Source organism: Pristiophorus japonicus, chromosome 24 (assembly GCF_044704955.1).
Source record: "Pristiophorus japonicus isolate sPriJap1 chromosome 24, sPriJap1.hap1, whole genome shotgun sequence".
In the NCBI taxonomy this organism is placed as follows: Eukaryota; Metazoa; Chordata; class Chondrichthyes; family Pristiophoridae; genus Pristiophorus; species Pristiophorus japonicus.
In genome coordinates, this window is record NC_092000.1 from 2,828,860 (window position 1) to 2,846,843 (window position 17,984).

At 50.9% G+C, this 17,984-nt stretch overlaps 1 protein-coding gene across 5 annotated transcripts in view; it reads left to right on the forward strand.

Moving 5' to 3' along the window:
- Nucleotides 1–17,984, forward strand: part of LOC139237879 (coiled-coil domain-containing protein 159-like) — a 33,736-nt gene that overhangs the window by 8,964 nt on the left and 6,788 nt on the right. For 3 of the 5 annotated variants that reach the window (XM_070867130.1, XM_070867131.1, XM_070867129.1), the window contains exons 2-8: nucleotides 3,416–3,492; nucleotides 5,945–5,978; nucleotides 6,101–6,219; nucleotides 9,403–9,484; nucleotides 13,265–13,469; nucleotides 14,643–14,710; nucleotides 16,484–16,560. In XM_070867130.1, coding sequence (XP_070723231.1) covers nucleotides 3,433–3,492; nucleotides 5,945–5,978; nucleotides 6,101–6,219; nucleotides 9,403–9,484; nucleotides 13,265–13,469; nucleotides 14,643–14,710; nucleotides 16,484–16,560 — 645 coding nt within the window. In that variant the 5' untranslated portion in view covers nucleotides 3,416–3,432. Of the gene's footprint in view, nucleotide 1; nucleotides 3,493–5,944; nucleotides 5,979–6,100; nucleotides 6,220–9,402; nucleotides 9,485–13,264; nucleotides 13,470–14,642; nucleotides 14,711–16,483; nucleotides 16,561–17,984 lie in introns of those variants that run through there. The other 2 variants (XM_070867132.1, XM_070867133.1) reach the window with 2 other exon arrangements.

Sequence of the window (17,984 nt, forward strand, 5' to 3'; positions counted from 1 at the left end):
GACAAGATTTAAGTTTAAAAAGAGATCATTTTACTTAAAATTGATTTTAGTACTTAAAACATTTGAAAATATACAATATTCATTATATTTGATTACCTTCATACAGTATTTACTAAATGTGAATGAACATTTTTTAATGTGACATTGATTTGATTTTTACACGACTTCTTGTCAAGGGAGTTGCTTTGTGAGGGATTGATGTTCAGTATGTGGGAATGCAAGCCGTACCCCGTACCACGCCATCCCAACTTGGATCTACTTCACTGCTTCTTCAGAGCTGCGGGCTCACGATCCTGGAATTCCCCATCCCGCACAACTGTGGGAGCACCTTCACCACACGGACTGCAGCGGGTCAAGGCGGCGGCTCACCACCACCTTCTCGGGGCATCTGGCGATGGGCAATAAATGAGACCCTTGCCAGCGTCACCCACATCCCAGTAACAATTGCATTTTAAAAGTCAGTGAGAACCGGTGACCGGACAATAGTTTGCAAACAGGCTAATGTGGCACCCATTCTCAAAGAAGGTGACATTCAGACCCAAGCAACGACTGACCAATTAGTCTTTAATATGGTGTAATATAATGGAGTAAACTTCAAGATCATCTGTAAAATAGTAATCTAATAATCAGCAGTCAACAGGAAAAGGAGAGATGCAACGAGACCTGGGGGTCATGGTACATCAGTCATTGAAAGTTGGCATGCAGGTACAGCAGGTGGTGAAGAAGGCAAATGGTATGTTGGCCTTCATAGCTAGGGGATTTGAGTATAGGAGCAGGGAGGTCTTACTGCAGTTGTACAGGGCCTTGGTGAGGCCTCACCTGGAATACTGTGTTCAGTTTTGCTCTCCTAATCTGAGGAAGGACGTTCTTACTATTGAGGGAGTGCAGCGAAGGTTCACCAGACTGATTCCTGGGATGGCAGGACTGACATATGAGGAGAAGACTGGATCGACTGGGCCTGTATTCACTGGAGTTTAGAAGAATGAAAGGAGATCTCATAGAAACATATAAAATTCTGACGGGATTGGACAGGTTAGAGGCAGGAAGAATGTTCCCGATATTGAGGAAGTCCAGAACCAGGGGTCACTGTCTAAGGATAAGGGGTAAGCCATTTTAGGACCGAGATAAGGAGAAACTTTTTCACTCAGAGTTGTTAACCTGTGGAATTCTCTACTGCAGAGAGTTGTTGAGGCCAGTTCGTTAAGATATATCCAAGAGGGAGTTAGATATGGCCCTTATGGCTAAAGGGATCAAGGGATATGGAGAGAAAGCAGGAAAGGGGTACTGAGGGAATGATCAGCCATGATCTTATTGAATGGTGGTGCAGGCTCGAAGGGCCGAATGGCCTGCTCCTGCACCTATTTTCTATGTTTCTATGTCTTGTCTGATATATCTTGTCTGACCAACTTCCTTAACATCCCAGTGAACAGTGGAAAGCCCCACAATGTGATGTTCCAAAAAGCATGTGCCAAAAAAGTCCCTAATGGAAGACTATTTGTTGAACTCAAAGCTGTGGGAGTCCAGAATCCGAGTTGGAAATGGATAAGATATTAGCTAAAGCGTAATGAAGAGCTGATGCTTGTTAGAGGAGTTATGTCAAGCTGGAGGAGACGAGGAAGTGTTGGGTAGGGTGCCCTAGAGATTGATATTGGAAGTACTGTTGTTTCCACTTTACACAAACACTTAGGATTCAGAAACTTATTGCAAATTGGTCAAGTTTGCAGATTATACCAAAACTAGGAAAGGCAGTTAATTGTGAGGAGACAGAACCATATCAGACAATACATAACACGGATATGTCATTTGTTACATAGAAAGGAAAAACTAGCCAACATACATACTCCATGAATGGTATTGAAATTGTTAAGGATGAGTACTGAAAGAGACCTGTGAGTCTACTAGATTCAATGCTGGACACGTCAGACCAATGCAATTAAGATATTGAACTAAAAAATAAAGTCAAGGAAAAGCCTGCTCAAATTATACAATGTTCTAATCAGACACTGATACACAAGGGAGATATTGACGCACTGGCAGTGGTTTAGGGAAGACATGAGGCAGATTCATCAGCGGTGGTGTGAGGACAGACTGCAGAAGCCTTGAATGAAGGAAACTGAGTGATGCTATTTTTGATATGGAAAATACAGATCTGGAAAATTGTTTCAAACTAAATTATGAGAGTAGGACAAGAGGGCACAGGTTCAAACTACAAAAAGTTCTTCCTCACAGAGAGAAACATCCAGATAGATCAGCGGAGGTGAAAATCCTGGACTGAATGAAGAAACAATTGAACACTGGAGTGGGGGCGGGTATTGTAGGGTCCTTCTAGATTGGCGAAAATGGGCCGAATGGCCTTCCTCTCCTGTACTTATCTTGTGATCTTTTTGTGAGGTCACTATCAATCTGGAGTGGGGACCCCAGATTGGGAATGCTGAGAATAACTAGTGCCCCCACCACTGCCGTGACACAAGATCAGCTAACGGCCCAGATCAGGGAACCAAAGATGGGATTTTCCTGGTCTGTGTGGACCATTGCCAAACCATGTGGAGTATCTACCCTCTCAACCATTTTGAATGCCATGCTTTCAATCTACAACACATGAATGATCAGCTCCACGTACTGCTGGGGAGATTGAATACTGTGGCTGCAAAGTCTGATACACCAGGGATTCGATGTTACTGTACCAGTACAAATTCTCAAGACTCTCAACAACCGGCGGGTCAATTTTGTAAGATAATTGATTTTTGCTACTCCTCTCTACTGCTGTAATCTGTAATCACGCCATCATAACATAAATTTCAACGCTCCCAGTGGGGAGTCAGACACGATGGGAGCATGGGTCAGTGACAGCTTTACAACACTAAAGCACCAATTCTCTGGCTGCTGAATTTAAATTCAATAAAAAATGAATCTTTTTACAATGAACAATAATATACCAGAGAGCACTGAACTCTTGTTTTCATATTATATCATGTAACTTCCTCAATATATTCTATATTACAAGAAACAATCAGGAGAGTCACAGATAGCCTAGTGCTGGAAAGTAACACAAATAGAGAATGGCCCCAGAATTACCGTTGGCAAATGAGTTTGCTTAAAGAAGATACCAAGCTTTGAGAGGCTCCGTGACCATTATTAGCCTTCATCGTCGCTGGGTCACAATCCTGGAACTCCCTCCCTAACAGCACTGTGGGAGCACCTTCACCACACGGACTGCAGCGGTTCAAGAAGGCGGCTCACCACCACCTTCTCAAGGGGCAATTAGGGATGGGCAATAAATGCCGGCCTGACCAGCGACGCCCGAGAACAAATTTTTAAAAAAGATTGCTAGGAAGCAGTGGTAAAGAGAGGAGCAATTTGTAGTGGAAAAACTGTCTGAAATGCAGTGTTGAATTTTTGTGCTTTGCTTTTGCAGTTTGATAAATTTGAGAGATGAATACTGATATTTCTCTCATGTCTCGGATAGTCACAGACAGCGATGGGGATACTATGGTAAGTCAGCGCTGCTCACATTAGACAAGTCCAAGGTCCACGTGCCTCATGTGGCCTCCAGGCAACAGCGTGCAAGGTTAACACCGGCAAGCGGCGATCCTCACAAGGGCTGCTTGGGACAGCCGAGTATGACATTCAGTCCGCCTCCTCGCTCACCTCTTCTCTTTTATTTTCCTTTCTCTTCCTCATCCTTGTTTTCAAATCCCTCCATGGCCCTCGCCCCTCCCTATCTCTTTAATCTCCTCCAGCCCCACAACACCCCCCCCCGAGATGTCTGCGCTCCTCTAATTCTGCCCTGATTATAATCGCTCAATCATTGGTGGCCGTGCCTTCTGTTGCCTGGGCCCCAAGCTCTGGAACTCCCTCCCTAAACCTCTCCGCCTCTCTATCTCTCTCTCCCCCTTCAAAAGGCTCCTTAAAACCTACCTCTATGACCAAGCTTTTGGTCACTTGCCCTAATTTCTACTTGTGTGGCTCTGTGTCAAATGTTTTCATCTCATAATACTTCTGTGAAGTTCCTTGGGATGTTTCACTACATTATAGGCGCTATATAAATAAAACCTGTTGTTGCTTATCATCATTCTTGGGCTATGGGATCTACAGGCTTTAGTGCGTGTTCAATGGAACACTGGGATCAGTCGACCCAACTCTTGTAAAAAGTGCTGTGTGGTATCCAAATTTCTCAAACATGATTGAACTGTAACCTCCTCCAACCCTACAACCCTCCAAGACCTCTACGTTCCTCTAATTCTGGCCTCTTGTGCATCCCTGATTTTAATCGCTTCACCATTGGTGGTCGTGCTGTCAGCTACCTGGGCCCCAAGCTCTGGAATTCCCTCCCTAAAGTTTTCTGCCTCGCTATCTCTTTCGCTTTAAATATGCCTCTTAAAACCTACCATTTTGACCAAGCCTGTCCTAATATCTCCCAATGTAGCTCGCTATCAAATGTTGCCTGATTATGCTCATGTGAGGCGCCTTGGGACATTTTACTGCATTAAAGACGCTGTATAAATTGTTTTTTTGAGCCTGGCCCAGCTCACGGCCTTCTGAGCCTTCCCGAATTGGGCTCCTGGGCCTGGACACGGGCTGACTCCTAACAGTAGCTCAACAACGAAGGTGGCAAACAGATCAGCCTGCACTCGGTCAGTGTGGCCCAAAATGCTGTGCAAAATAGCCAGCCCCGGTAATAAAGGTGTGCTCTCACTTAGGCCGAGCCAGGGGAAATAAGTGCTCAAAGTTCTGGTCAGCATTTGTGGTCCACTGCAGACACTGGGCCGGCACATCAACGGCAAGACCGTATAATCCAGGCATTGCTCAGCGAGAGGGCCATGCTGCGGCCCACCTGCTGCTGAGACTTCACATAAAAAACAGCAGCGGTGGAGATCACTGCAACAGGCAGCTATGCCAGTGAATCCCAGGATCACTCACCAGGACCAGCTCCTGGGGTGTCGGTAAGCTGAGGTCAAGCTCGCTCCCACCCACCCACCCATCCACTCTGCGTGGCTCTGTGTTATGCATATACCATGCCGCATGCACTGTATATCTGTTTGTTGAGTATATTCAAGGCTGAGATTGATAGATTTTTGGACTCAAGGGGAATCAAGGGATATGGGGATCGGACGGGAAAGTGTGGAGTTGAGGTCAAAGGTCAGCCATGATCTTATTGAATGGTGGAGCAGGCTCGAGTGGCCATATGGCCCACTCCTGCTCCTAATTCTTATGTTAATGCCAATTGATTTATCATTTCTAACTGAGAAGTTACGGGGGGGGGGGGGGGGGTGGGGGGAGAGGAAATGAAAGTGATTCCAGGCATCAGAAGGTTGGGTTTGTTTCCTTTGGAAATAAGATTTCAATATGATCTATTTGAAATATCAAAATTATTTGAGGGGAATTGACAAAATAGATCCAGGCAAAGTGTTCACTAAAGCAAAGGTTTCAATTACCAGGGAAAGTGAGGCCATTCAGTGGTGGAAGGGTCTCTCCTAGTCCTCACCCAGTGCCCACACTCACATACTATCCAACACAGGCCACTGGATAGTGATGGAGAGCAGGAACCCTGGCTGTTTCTCCCCCTCTCCCCGAGTCAGCTGTAGTACCCTCCTGCTGCCGAGTGTGCTGATAGCGGTTAACCCAGAACCGGAATGGATCCTGGGAACCTACTGGTCTGACTTGGGGAGGCAAGAGCATTCAGGAACAAATATAGCATGATCTGAACCATAGCTCTAGAATTCATCGAGATGGTTAAACAGGATATGTTACTTGGGAAGCAGGAGGGTGAAAGGATACGTGTGTAAAGAGATAGATTAGCCCTTGCTAACAAAGTGCTGTCGCAGGCTGTTTGCGGCAAATGGCTTGTTCCTGTGCAGTGTACAGAATGAGTAAAGTTGGAGCCAGTCGCAAACTCTTCTGGAAGTTGGTTTTGAGTCACTGATATTATTTTCTTCCTTTGCAGCAGACGTTGAAGTTTGGCGGGTGTCACCAGAAAGGTGGGGACAGATATGTGTTGATATTTCAGACCTTCAATCCACCAGCAGCAGTGTTTGTCTTGATTTTTTTTAAAAAGCCGCCATTTGATCAGGGGGTCTGATGAAACTTTCTTGCGTTTCAGACGCCACGTTTAATAAGGTGCGGAGTTTCAGTGACACTCACGCGGGATCAACACCAGACAGCAAGCACCTGACCGATGAGCTCGAGGTCATCAAGTTCCACATTGAAGTCCAAACCAGAGTATGGCTCAAGCAGCAAAGCTGTTTTTTGTGACTTCTCAAGTTATTCCCTTCTCCTGAACTGTTGCCCTCCATGAACACCCATAGTCCCGTTACCCTCCGTGCAGTATCAGCCGTGACTCAGTGGGCAGCACTCTCGCCTCCGAGTCAGAAGATTGTGGGTTCAAGTCCAACTCCAGGAACTTAAGCACAAAAATCTAGGCTGACACTCCCAGTGCAGTACTGAGGGAGCGCCGCACTGTCGGAGGGGCAGTACTGAGGGAGCGCCGCACTGTCGGAGGGGCAGTACCGAGGGAGTGCCGCACTGTCGGAGGGGCAGTACCGAGGGAGCGCCGCACTGTCGGAGGGGCAGTACCGAGGGAGCGCCGCACTGTCGGAGGGGCAGTACTGAGGGAGTGCCGCACTGTCGGAGGGGCAGTACTGAGGGAGTGCTGCACTGTCGGAGGGGCAGTACTGAGGGAGCGCCGCACTGTCGGAGGGGCAGTACTGGGGGAGCGCCGCACTGTCGGAGGAGTAGTACTGAGGGAGTGCTGCACTGTCGGAGGGGCAGTACTGAGGGAGCACCGCACTGTCGGAGGGGCAGTACTGGGGGAGCGCTGCACTGTCGGAGGAGTAGTACTGAGGGAGTGCTGCACTGTCGGAGGGGCAGTACTGAGGGAGTGCCGCACTGTCGGAGGGGCAGTACTGGGGGAGCGCTGCACTGTCGGAGGGGCAGTACTGAGGGAGCGCCGCACCGCACTGTTGGAGGAGTAGTAGAGGGAGTGCTGCACTGTCGGAGGGGCGGTACTGGGGGAGCGCCGCACTGTCGGAGGAGTAGTACTGAGGGAGTGCTGCACTGTCGGAGGGGCAGTACTGAGGGAGCGCCGCACTGTCGGAGGGGCAGTACTGAGGGAGCGCTGCACTGTTGGGGGTGCTGTCTTTCGGATAAGACATTCAGGTGGACGCAAAAGATCCTATGGCACTATTTCGAAGAAGAGCAGGGAAGTTCTCCCCGGTGTCAGGCCAATATTTATCACTGAATCAACACAAAAACAGATGATCTGGTCATTGTCACATGGCTGTGTATGGGAGCTTGCTGTGCCCAACTTGGCTGCTGCGCTTCCCACATTACAACAGTGACCCCAAAAGTACTTCATTGGCTGTAAAGCGCTTTGAGACGTCCGGTGGTCATGAAAGATGCTCTATAAATGCAAGTCTTTTCTCAATACACCACTAGCCCCGTTACCCTCCATGTCACATGCTCCCAATTATGAGGTATCTTTTGGCTCACGATCCATCACTTTCTGCATGGCACCTTCCTGCGATCAGTTATCCATGCATAATGCACTCCCGTGTATCTTATCTTGTGTGTAACACGCTCACTAACATCTATTATCCTGTCTAACATTACTCTTCCATGAGTGAGCCTCGATGGCAGAGCCGTGACACCCCTGGAGTAGCGAGCGGGAGATTTGAACCTCGGCCTCTGAGTGCTGGGTTAACAACCATTGCATTTTATCAAGTGGTGTGACCCTCATCCCATGGCATCTGGCTATTCGGGATTGAGAGTCAGGCTAATCACACGGCCACGTAAAGAAACGGGGTTCTGTTACAGAACAAGCCAGAGCACAATCTGCTGGAGGTAAACAGCAGTGGCACAAATGGTTTGCCTTCTGTGTCGCTAAAAAGACTTGCGTTTATATAGCGCATTTCATGAGCAGCGGACGTCCCAAAGCACTTTACATTTTTTTAAGTATAGTCACTATTACAATGTAGTAAACATGGCAGCCAATTTGCGCACAGCAAGCTCCCACAAACAGCAATGTATGACCAGATAATCTTTTTTTAGCAATGTTGCTTATGGAAAAAATATTGACCGGGGAGAACTCCGCTGCTCTTCTTCGAAATACTGCCATAGGATCTTTTACATCCAGCTGAGAGAGCAGAGGGGTCTCAGTTTAACATCTCATCGAAAGATGGCACCTCCAACAGTGCAGCGCTCCCTCAGTACTGCCCCTCCGACAGTGCGGCGCTCCCTCAGTACTGCCCCTCCGACAGTGCGGCGCTCCCTCGGTACTGCCCCTCCAACAGTGCGGCGCTCCCTCAGTACTGCCCCTCCGACAGTGCGCCGCTCCCTCGGTACTGCCCCTCCGACAGTGCGGCGCTCCCTCGGTACTGCCCCTCCAACAGTGCGGCGCTCCCTCAGTACTGCCCCTCCGACAGTGCGCCGCTCCCTCGGTACTGCCCCTCCGACAGTGCGGCACTCCCTCGGTACTGCCCCTCCGACATTGCGGCGCTCCCTCGGTACTGCCCCTCCGACAGTGCGCCGCTCCCTCGGTACTGCCCCTCCGACAGTGCGCCGCTCCCTCGGTACTGCCCCTCCGACACTCCCTCGGTACTGCCCCTCAGACAGTGCGGCACTCCCTCTGTACTGCCCCTCAGACAGTGCGGCACTCCCTCAGTACTGCCCCTCCGACAGTGCGGCGCTCCCTCAGTACTGCCCCTCCGACAGTGCGGCGCTCCCTCAGTACTGCCCCTCCGACAGTGCGGCGCTCCCTCTGTACTGCCCCTCCGACATTGCGGCGCTCCCTCGGTACTGCCCCTCCGACAGTGCGGCGCTCCCTCAGTACTGCCCCTCCGACAGTGCGGCGCTCCCTCAGTACTGCCCCTCCGACAGTGCGGCGCTCCCTCGGTACTGCCCCTCCAACAGTGCGGCGCTCCCTCAGTACTGCCCCTCCGACAGTGCGCCGCTCCCTCGGTACTGCCCCTCCGACAGTGCGGCACTCCCTCGGTACTGCCCCTCCGACATTGCGGCGCTCCCTCGGTACTGCCCCTCCGACAGTGCGGCGCTCCCTCAGTACTGCCCCTCCGACAGTGCGGTGCTCCCTCAGTACTGCACTGGAGTGCGAGCCTAGATTTTTGTGCTCAAGTCTCTGGAGTGGGACTTGAACCCACGACCTCTGACTCAGAGACGAGAGTGCTGCCCACTGAGCCACAGGACCCCCACCCCCCGCCTTGTGTAATGTGCTCCCCACAGCTGCGATTCTCCACATAGCAAACTTTGTAATGGGTTCCTAGTTAATCATCTTCCTGTATGTCCGTGTGCCCCATGTAATTGTAACAGGAATTGTGGTGATTTAAACGGTGCGTGATGCCGGCGAGTGGGGGGGCTGCTCATGTTCTCACGTTTTACTTTCTTCCTTAGACCATCGAGTCCCTGAATCAAACAGTCAGCCTCTTGGCAAAGGAGCGAAGCCATCATCAGCAGCAGATCCGACTACTGGAGGGTAGGTGGGGGAGGGATCTGGGAAATGTATGTGGTCCAGGCAGGTGGAACAGCAAGGACGGGCCGGGCACGGGGGCCGGGCACGGCGGGACGGGGGCCGGGCACGGCGGGACGGGGGCCGGGCACGGCGGGACAGGGGCCGGGCACGGCGGGACAGGGGTCGGGCACGGCGGGACGGGGGCCGGGCACGGCGAGACAGGGGCCGGGCACGGCGGGACAGGGGTCGGGCACGGCGGGACAGGGGCCGGGCACGGCGGGACAGGGCTGGGCACGGCGAGACAGGGGCTGGGCACGGCGGGACAGGGGCCGGGCACGGCGGGACAGGGGTCGGGCACGGCGAGACAGGGGCTGGGCACGGCGAGACAGGGGCCGGGCACGGCGGGACAGGGGTCGGGCACGGCGAGACAGGGGCCGGGCACGGCGGGACAGGGGTCGGGCACGGCGGGACGGGGGCCGGGCACGGCGGGATAGGGGCTGGGCACGGCGGGATAGGGGCTGGGCACGGCGGGACTGGAGTGGGGAGGGGGCAGGGTTCAGGAAAGGGCTAAGGTGGTAGCGGCTTACATATAGAACATAAGAAATAGGAGCCGGAGTAGGCTATTGGTCCCTCGATTCTGCTCCGCCATTCAATAAGATCTGATCTTGGGCTCAGCTCCACTTCCCTGCCCGGTCCCCATAACCCTCCACTCCCTTATTGGCTTGTTGGGTACGTTGCCCAGTAATCTCTTGGCCAACTCTAGCACTGCCCAAAGGCTTTTAAACATCTATTCAATGAGGTCCCAGTAGCTCAGCAGTTAGGCACCCTGCTCAGTGGTACTGAGCCATATGGACCAGGATCATGAGGGGGCTATACATGTTCCTCCATATTTCTGGTTTAACAAGATGGCAAAACAGCTAGGATTCCTGCTCTTTGCTGGCAGTATATAATTACGGAAATCTGGAAGAACAAGTTCAGGTCCACCGTCAAAAGCTCATCCAAACTCCATGAAAGGCCACTTGGGTAGTGGGTAATGGGTAGTGGGTAATGGGTAATGGGTAGTGGGTAGTGGGTAATGGGTAATGGGTAGTGGGTAGTGGGTAATGGGTAGTGGGTAGTGGGTAATGGGTAATGGGTAGTGGGTAGTGGGTAATGGGTAATGGGTAGTGGGTAATGGGTAATGGGTAATGGGTAGTGGGTAGTGGGTAATGGGTAGTGGGTAATGGGTAATGGGTAGTGGGTAATGGGTAATGGGTAATGGGTAGTGGGTAGTGGGTAATGGGTAGTGGGTAGTGGGTAATGGGTAGTGGGTAGTGGGTAGTGGGTAGTGGGTAATGGGTAATGGGTAGTGGGTAATGGGTAATGGGTAGTGGGTAATGGGTAGTGGGTAATGGGTAATGGGTAGTGGGTAATGGGTAATGGGTAGTGGGTAGTGGGTAATGGGTAGTGGGTAATGGGTAGTGGGTAATGGGTAGTGGGTAGTGGGTAGTGGGTAATGGGTAGTGGGTAGTGGGTAATGGGTAGTGGGTAGTGGGTAATGGGTAGTGGGTAATGGGTAGTGGGTAGTGGGTAATGGGTAGTGGGTAATGGGTAATGGGTAGTGGGTAATGGGTAATGGGTAGTGGGTAATGGGTAATGGGTAGTGGGTAGTGGGTAATGGGTAGTGGGTAGTGGGTAGTGGGTAATGGGTAGTGGGTAGTGGGTAATGGGTAATGGGTAGTGGGTAATGGGTAGTGGGTAATGGGTAATGGGTAGTGGGTAATGGGTAGTGGGTAATGGGTAGTGGGTAATGGGTAATGGGTAATGGGTAGTGGGTAGTGGGTAATGGGTAGTGGGTAGTGGGTAGTGGGTAATGGGTAATGGGTAGTGGGTAATGGGTAGTGGGTAGTGGGTAATTGGTAGTGGGTAATGGGTAATGGGTAGTGGGTAATGGGTAGTGGGTAATGGGTAGTGGGTAATGGGTAGTGGGTAGTGGGTAATGGGTAGTGGGTAGTGGGTAATGGGTAGTGGGTAGTGGGTAGTGGGTAGTGGGTAATGGGTAGTGGGTAATGGGTAATGGGTAATGGGTAGTGGGTAATGGGTAATGGGTAGTGGGTAATGGGTAGTGGGTAATGGGTAGTGGGTAATGGGTAATGGGTAGTGGGTAATGGGTAATGGGTAGTGGGTAATGGGTAATGGGTAGTGGGTAGTGGGTAGTGGGTAATGGGTAATGGGTAATGGGTAGTGGGTAATGGGTAATGGGTAGTGGGTAATGGGTAGTGGGTAATGGGTAGTGGGTAATGGGTAGTGGGTAGTGGGTAATGGGTAATGGGTAGTGGGTAATGGGTAGTGGGTAGTGGGTAATGGGTAGTGGGTAATGGGTAATGGGTAGTGGGTAATGGGTAGTGGGTAATGGGTAGTGGGTAATGGGTAGTGGGTAATGGGTAGTGGGTAGTGGGTAATGGGTAGTGGGTAATGGGTAGTGGGTAATGGGTAATGGGTAGTGGGTAATGGGTAATGGGTAATGGGTAGTGGGTAGTGGGTAGTGGGAGAAATGCTACCCCAGCAACAGTGGAGAGGCAAAGATTAAAGAAAGGACTTGCATTTATAAATGGCTCCTCTCCCATCATTGAAGCACGTTAGCTCCAATGAAGTACTTCTGAAGTACTGTAGGAAACACAGCAGCCTATTTGAACACAGCAAGATCCCACAAACATCAATGAAATGAATGACCACATAATTTGTTTTAGTGATGTTAGTTGAGGTTTAAATATTGGCCAGGACACTGGGGAGAACTCTCCTGCTGTTTTTCGAATACTGTTATGAGAGGGCAGACGGGGCCTCGGTTTAACTTCTCATCCATAAAGATGGCACTCCCTCACTACTGCCCCTCCCACAGTGCGGCGCTCCCTCAGTACTGCCCCTCCGACAGTGTGGCGCTCCCTCAGTACTGCCCCTCCCACAGTGCGGCGCTCCCTCAGTACTGCCCCTCCCACAGTGCGGCGCTCCCTCAGTACTGCCCCTCCCACAGTGCGGCGCTCCCTCAGTACTGCCCCTCCCACAGTGCGGCGCTCCCTCAGTACTGCCCCTCCGACAGTGCGGCACTCCCTCAGTACTGCCCCTTCGACGCTCCCTCAGTACTGCCCCTCCGACAGTGCGGCTCTCCCTCAGTTCTGCCCCTCCGACAGTGCGGCACTCCCTCAGTACTGCCCCTCCGACAGTGCGGCTCTCCCTCAGCACTGCCCCTCCGACAGTGCGGCTCTCCCTCAGTACTGCCCCTCTGACAGTGCGGCTCTCCCTCAGTACTGCCCCTCCGACAGTGCGGCTCTCCCTCAGCACTGCCCCTCTGACAGTGCGGCGCTCCCTCAGTACTGCCCCTCCGACAGTGCGGCTCTCCCTCAGCACTGCCCCTCCGACAGTGCGGCGCTCCCTCAGTACTGCCCCTCCGACAGTGCGGCTCTCCCTCAGTACTGCTCCTCCGACAGTGCGGCGCTCCCTCAGTACTGCACTGGTCTCTTTATTAATTTTATTTTGCCCTCAGACCCAATACTGTGACGGTTGCTCAAAGTCATCCAACCCACCCAGAGAAAAACCTCCTTCTGATCCTCTGTCCCTGGTCTGCCCTCAATGCCTCCCCATGGCTGCGATTGTGTGGGAGCTTGAGCCCACGTCCCCATTGGCACGATGCAGCCCAGGGTGCGCACTGACAAACTGCGCCACCCACTTGGGATGGCTCCACTTCCCCCACCCGCCCAAAATCCATCCCTCTTGCAGCTGACGGACAGTACGTGCATCTCATCGATGAACTCTTTCTGCCTCACACAGCGGAAGTGCGGAGACTGAGCATGTGCAGTAATATTGAAGAGGACAGGATTAATTTGATGATAGACAGAAAGATTGACGACTGGAAGAAGGAGCTGTCCTCAAACCTGACCAAAACACAAGAGCTGTCCCAGCTGGTGGTGGACAAGGTGCAGACAACAGAGACCAGCAGCCAGGCGGAGGAGCTTGCGGCAGAAATACACGAGAGGTAAGCGACGCAGAGAGAGAGACAGAGAAACTTCCATCATAAAAAATATCTTTAGAACTTCTTTAGAGCTCAATGAGATCTGATCCCAGGCCTGTGCTAACTGAGCAATCCCCATCAGAGCACAGGCGACTAGAGATTAGCAGGGGAAGGAATATCGGCCAAGAGTCCCCTCTATCCATGTCCAGTGACCTCTTATGGACACTGGGTGAAAGATAGAAGTAACTTGCATTTATATAGCGCCTTTCACAACCACCGGACGTCCCAAAGCGCTTTACAGCCAATGAAGTACTTTTGGAGTGTAGTCACTGTTGTCATGTGAAAACGCAGCAGCCAATTTACGCACAGCAAGCTTCCACAAACAGCAATGTGATAATGACCAGATGTTTTTTTGTTATGTTGCTTGAGAGATAAATATTGGCCAGGACACCGGGGATAACTCCCCTGCTCTTCTTCCAAATAGTGCCATGGGATCTTTAAAGTTGTTAAGAGGCCAGTTCGTTGGATATATTCAAAAGGGACTTAGATGTGGCCCTTATGGCTAAAGGGATCAAGGGGTATGGAGAGAAAGCAGGAAAGGGGTACTGAGGTGAATGATCAGCCACGATCATATTGAATGGTGGTGCAGGCTCGAAGGGCCGAATGGCCTACTCCTGCACCTATTTTCTATGTTTCTATGTTAACGTCCACCTGAGAGTAGACGGGGCCTCGGTTTAACTCCTCATCCTGGAGTGTCAGCCTAGATTTTTGTGCTCGAGTCTGGAGTGGGACTCGAGCCCACAAACCTTCTGACTCAGAGGCGAGAGTCCACTGACCCACTGGCTGACATGGTGAGCTGAATGGCCATTTCTTGCTCTGGATTTTCTGTTCTTAAAAACTTGCCCAGCCCATCTGAGGGGAGAGAGGGAGGTGGTCGGCTCAGCTGTGGAGATGTGCCCAGACAGGAACCTGAAGCCCTGCTGATTGAATCTGCAGATTCAGAGAAAAGATGGGTGAAATTTACAACAGTTAAATGTGGATCAGTCTGAATTGAAGTAAAGTCGCCGGAGCGACATGTTAATGATCTGGTGCCACACGGGTGGGGGCTTATCCTCCACGTGCTGCAGGTGGAATCAAATGCTGCCTGGAGTTGTCAGAATCAGGGTTGATTAACCGAGTTCTTTCTGTCTCTTGCAGCAAAAAGTTTCTATGGGAAGAATGTGAATCATTGCGGAAAGAAATAGAGCAAATTAATCGAAAGCTAAGTCAGTATCCTTTACCTGCTTCTGTTGGGATGGGCACTGGGCTGATACACTCGACAAATGCCACGCTGGGGTTTGGTACCAACAGGGTAATGCCAGGCTAGGGTTTGGTACCAACAGGGTAATGCCACGCTGGGGTTTGGTACCAACAGGGTAATGCCAGTTTGGGGTTTGGTACCAACAGGGAAATGCCAGTTTGGGGTTTGGTACCAACAGGGTAATGCCAGTTTGGGGTTTGGTACCAACAGGGAAATGCCAGTTTGGGGTTTGGTACCAACAGGGTAATGCCAGTTTGGGGTTTGGTACCAACAGGGTAATGCCACGCTGGGGTTTGGTACCAACAGGGTAATGCCAGGCTAGGGTTTGGTACCAACAGGGTAATGCCAGGCTGGGGTTTGGTACCAACAGGGTAATGCCAGGCTAGGGTTTGGTACCAACAGGGTAATGCCACGCTGGGGTTTGGTACCAACAGGGTAATGCCAGTTTGGTACCAACAGGGTAATGCCAGTTTGGTACCAACAGGGTAATGCCAGTTTGGTACCAATAGGTAATGCCACGCTGGGGTTCGGTACCAACAGGGTAGTGCCAAGTTAGGGTTTGGTACCAACAGGGTAATGCCAGTTTGGGGTTTGGTACCAATAGGGTAAAGCCAGGCTAAGGTTCGGTACCAACAGTTGGAAAGGTTCAGGATATGTTAATTCTGTAATCATTCAGATAAACAAACATTTTAGAGGACAACTGACCTCGAAGATATCCTCAATTTAATGTTGTCTCGTTCTGCCCGTTCTGTTTAAAATAAAAGGAATTGGGCTGCCAACCGCCCACTGTCGGGCTGCACCTTACAAGGTGCAAACACACTGCAGGATTGAAAGCAAGTCTGAAGCAGTGTGTCAACTTCATTTGAAAAAGGTATTAGGGGTGAAACTGATCTCGGGCTTTGGAGCAAACCGAGTGATTCGCTATCGCCCCGCTTCAGGCTACTGCCGACCAATTTCACCCCATTAGTGTGTTAGTTTGTGTAATTATATCGACTTAAAGGGGCAGGGGATTGCTGAGAAGTTAAAGGACATGCCCCCTCTTCAGCTGAAAAATAGGAATGCAGCTCCCTGGAAGTGCTGCTGAGTGGGCAAGTGGCCAGTGTGGAACCGAGTCCCACGGATGAGGAGGGCCGTAGGCTGATCTGCTCTTAGCGAGGGTGAAGGTGGAGCATTTTTGTTGGTTGCAGCATCCCCGAACTAGAGAGAGGGAATAAAGGGGCCACAAATTCCGCACCTGCCCCCCAAATCAGACAGCACATGTGGTTATTGGGCGAGGACAGAATTGGCTTCGGTTGTGATGCTCCCCAAGGTCAAATATCATGCTTAATTGGGCAGCAGTCCTCCGGGAGCCATATTCTATTAATCAGCACGAGGGAGGTGGGGGGGGGGGAGGGGGGAGAGAGAGGAAGTATATAAAAAGGACACTGAGTGTGTCCCGAGTGCGAATCCAGCCCCAAGTAGTTGGATGAAATGAGGTTAGAGCAGCCTTATGATTACTGGTCTCTGTGTGCATTCTGTGCCATCTCGGGATGTCCTGTCAGGCAGAGGAGGAACTGGGCAAATGTTCGGTCTTTTCACCAGAAAAAAAGAGCAAATGTCCTCGGGCCGCTCCCACTTATCCTCCCACCTGCCCAGGTGGCCATTCACTTGGGAGAATTGTGGGTGACCCACGTAAACAGAGAGAGACTGGGAATAAAAGGGAAGTAAATTAAACAGCTTGCCACCTTTTTGATTGCAGCTATTCAAGAGGACGATCTGTTAAGTAGCTTGACGGATTGTAAGATACTCAGGCAGAACCAAAAGAAATATAACCAGGTACAGCAACAAGGCACTGAACTCACTTTGCTCTTTATTCTGTTGTCTGTAAATGCCGACAGGTTGCTGTTCAATTGCTGCACGAGCTTCTTGCAATCCAAGTATTTGCCTCGCACGTCTGCTTACTGCAGGAGGAGATATTTCCTTCTGTCTTCTCGCCGATTTTAACATTGAGTTTTTGACCATTCCTTGGTCAAGCAGCAGTACAGCACTGTACCATATCCTGCTTGTGCAGAACCATAGGTCTGACTCCCAGCCTGACCATTACGTGCTAGAATGAATTAAACCACCATGGCCAATCCAGCTACAGTGAATCTCTGTGCTTTCTATCGCAATTACACTGTGTCCCATCCATAAATTCTCCATTATACTGGGAGTGCTGTCCCAGGAAAGCTCCTGATGTGCTTCTGTGCAATGTGAGTATCCCATTCGTACTGCAGCTCCCACAGACACAGAACTGTCAGAAAGAAGACTTACATTTATATAGCGCCTTTCATGACCACCGGACGCTTCGAAGCACTTTACAGCCAATGAAGTACTTTTGGAGTGCAGTCACTGTTGTAATGTGGGAAATGCTGCAGCCAATTTGCGCACAGCAAGCTCCCACAACCAGCAATGTGATAATGACCAGATAATCTGTTTTTTGTGATGTTGATTGAGGGATAAATATTGGCCCCAGGTCACTAGGGATAACTCCCCTGCTCTTCTTCGAAATACTGCCCTTCTTCGAAATACTGCCCTGGGAGGGCAGACAGGACCTCAGTTTAACGTTTCATCTGCAAGATGGCACCTCAGATTGTGCAGCGCTCCCTCAGCACCGCACTGGAGTGTCAGCCTAAATTTATGTGCTTAAGATCCTGGAGTGGGACGTGAACCCGTAACCTTCTGACTCAGAGACAAGTTTGCTGCCCGCTGAGCCACAGCTTTTGATGTCAAGAAGTTCAAGTAAACAGTGAGGGACCAATTAAGTGCGAGTGTCCAATCAGGCAAGGATTTAAACCACAGGGCTTAACTCACGGGAATCCAACACTGTACAGCTGAGCGGTCACTCTCTCTGAACTGAAGTCTAGGTCACTTCTCTGAGAGGTACTGGGACCTCAGTAGGAGTGCAGTACTCTCCTTGAGGCACCAGGGTCCCTGAAGGGTATTTAGACCGTTGTAGGTCTGCAGTGTTTCTTTGATAATAGAATGGGTCACTCCTGCAGATTCTGCTAATGACGCTCATTGTTCAACATGGCTCAAATAATCCCAACTCTCCTTTCAGTGAGGCAGAATGGAAATAATACTGAGAAAGAACGGACGAAAATGTTCTCTGCCTTTTCCTCCTCACCTCAGGTCATAGGGCCAGCAGAACCTCCATTATTGCCCCCCCCCCCCCCCCCCATGTCCAGACAGGGGCCACGGAAGTGATCAGGAGTGTGAAC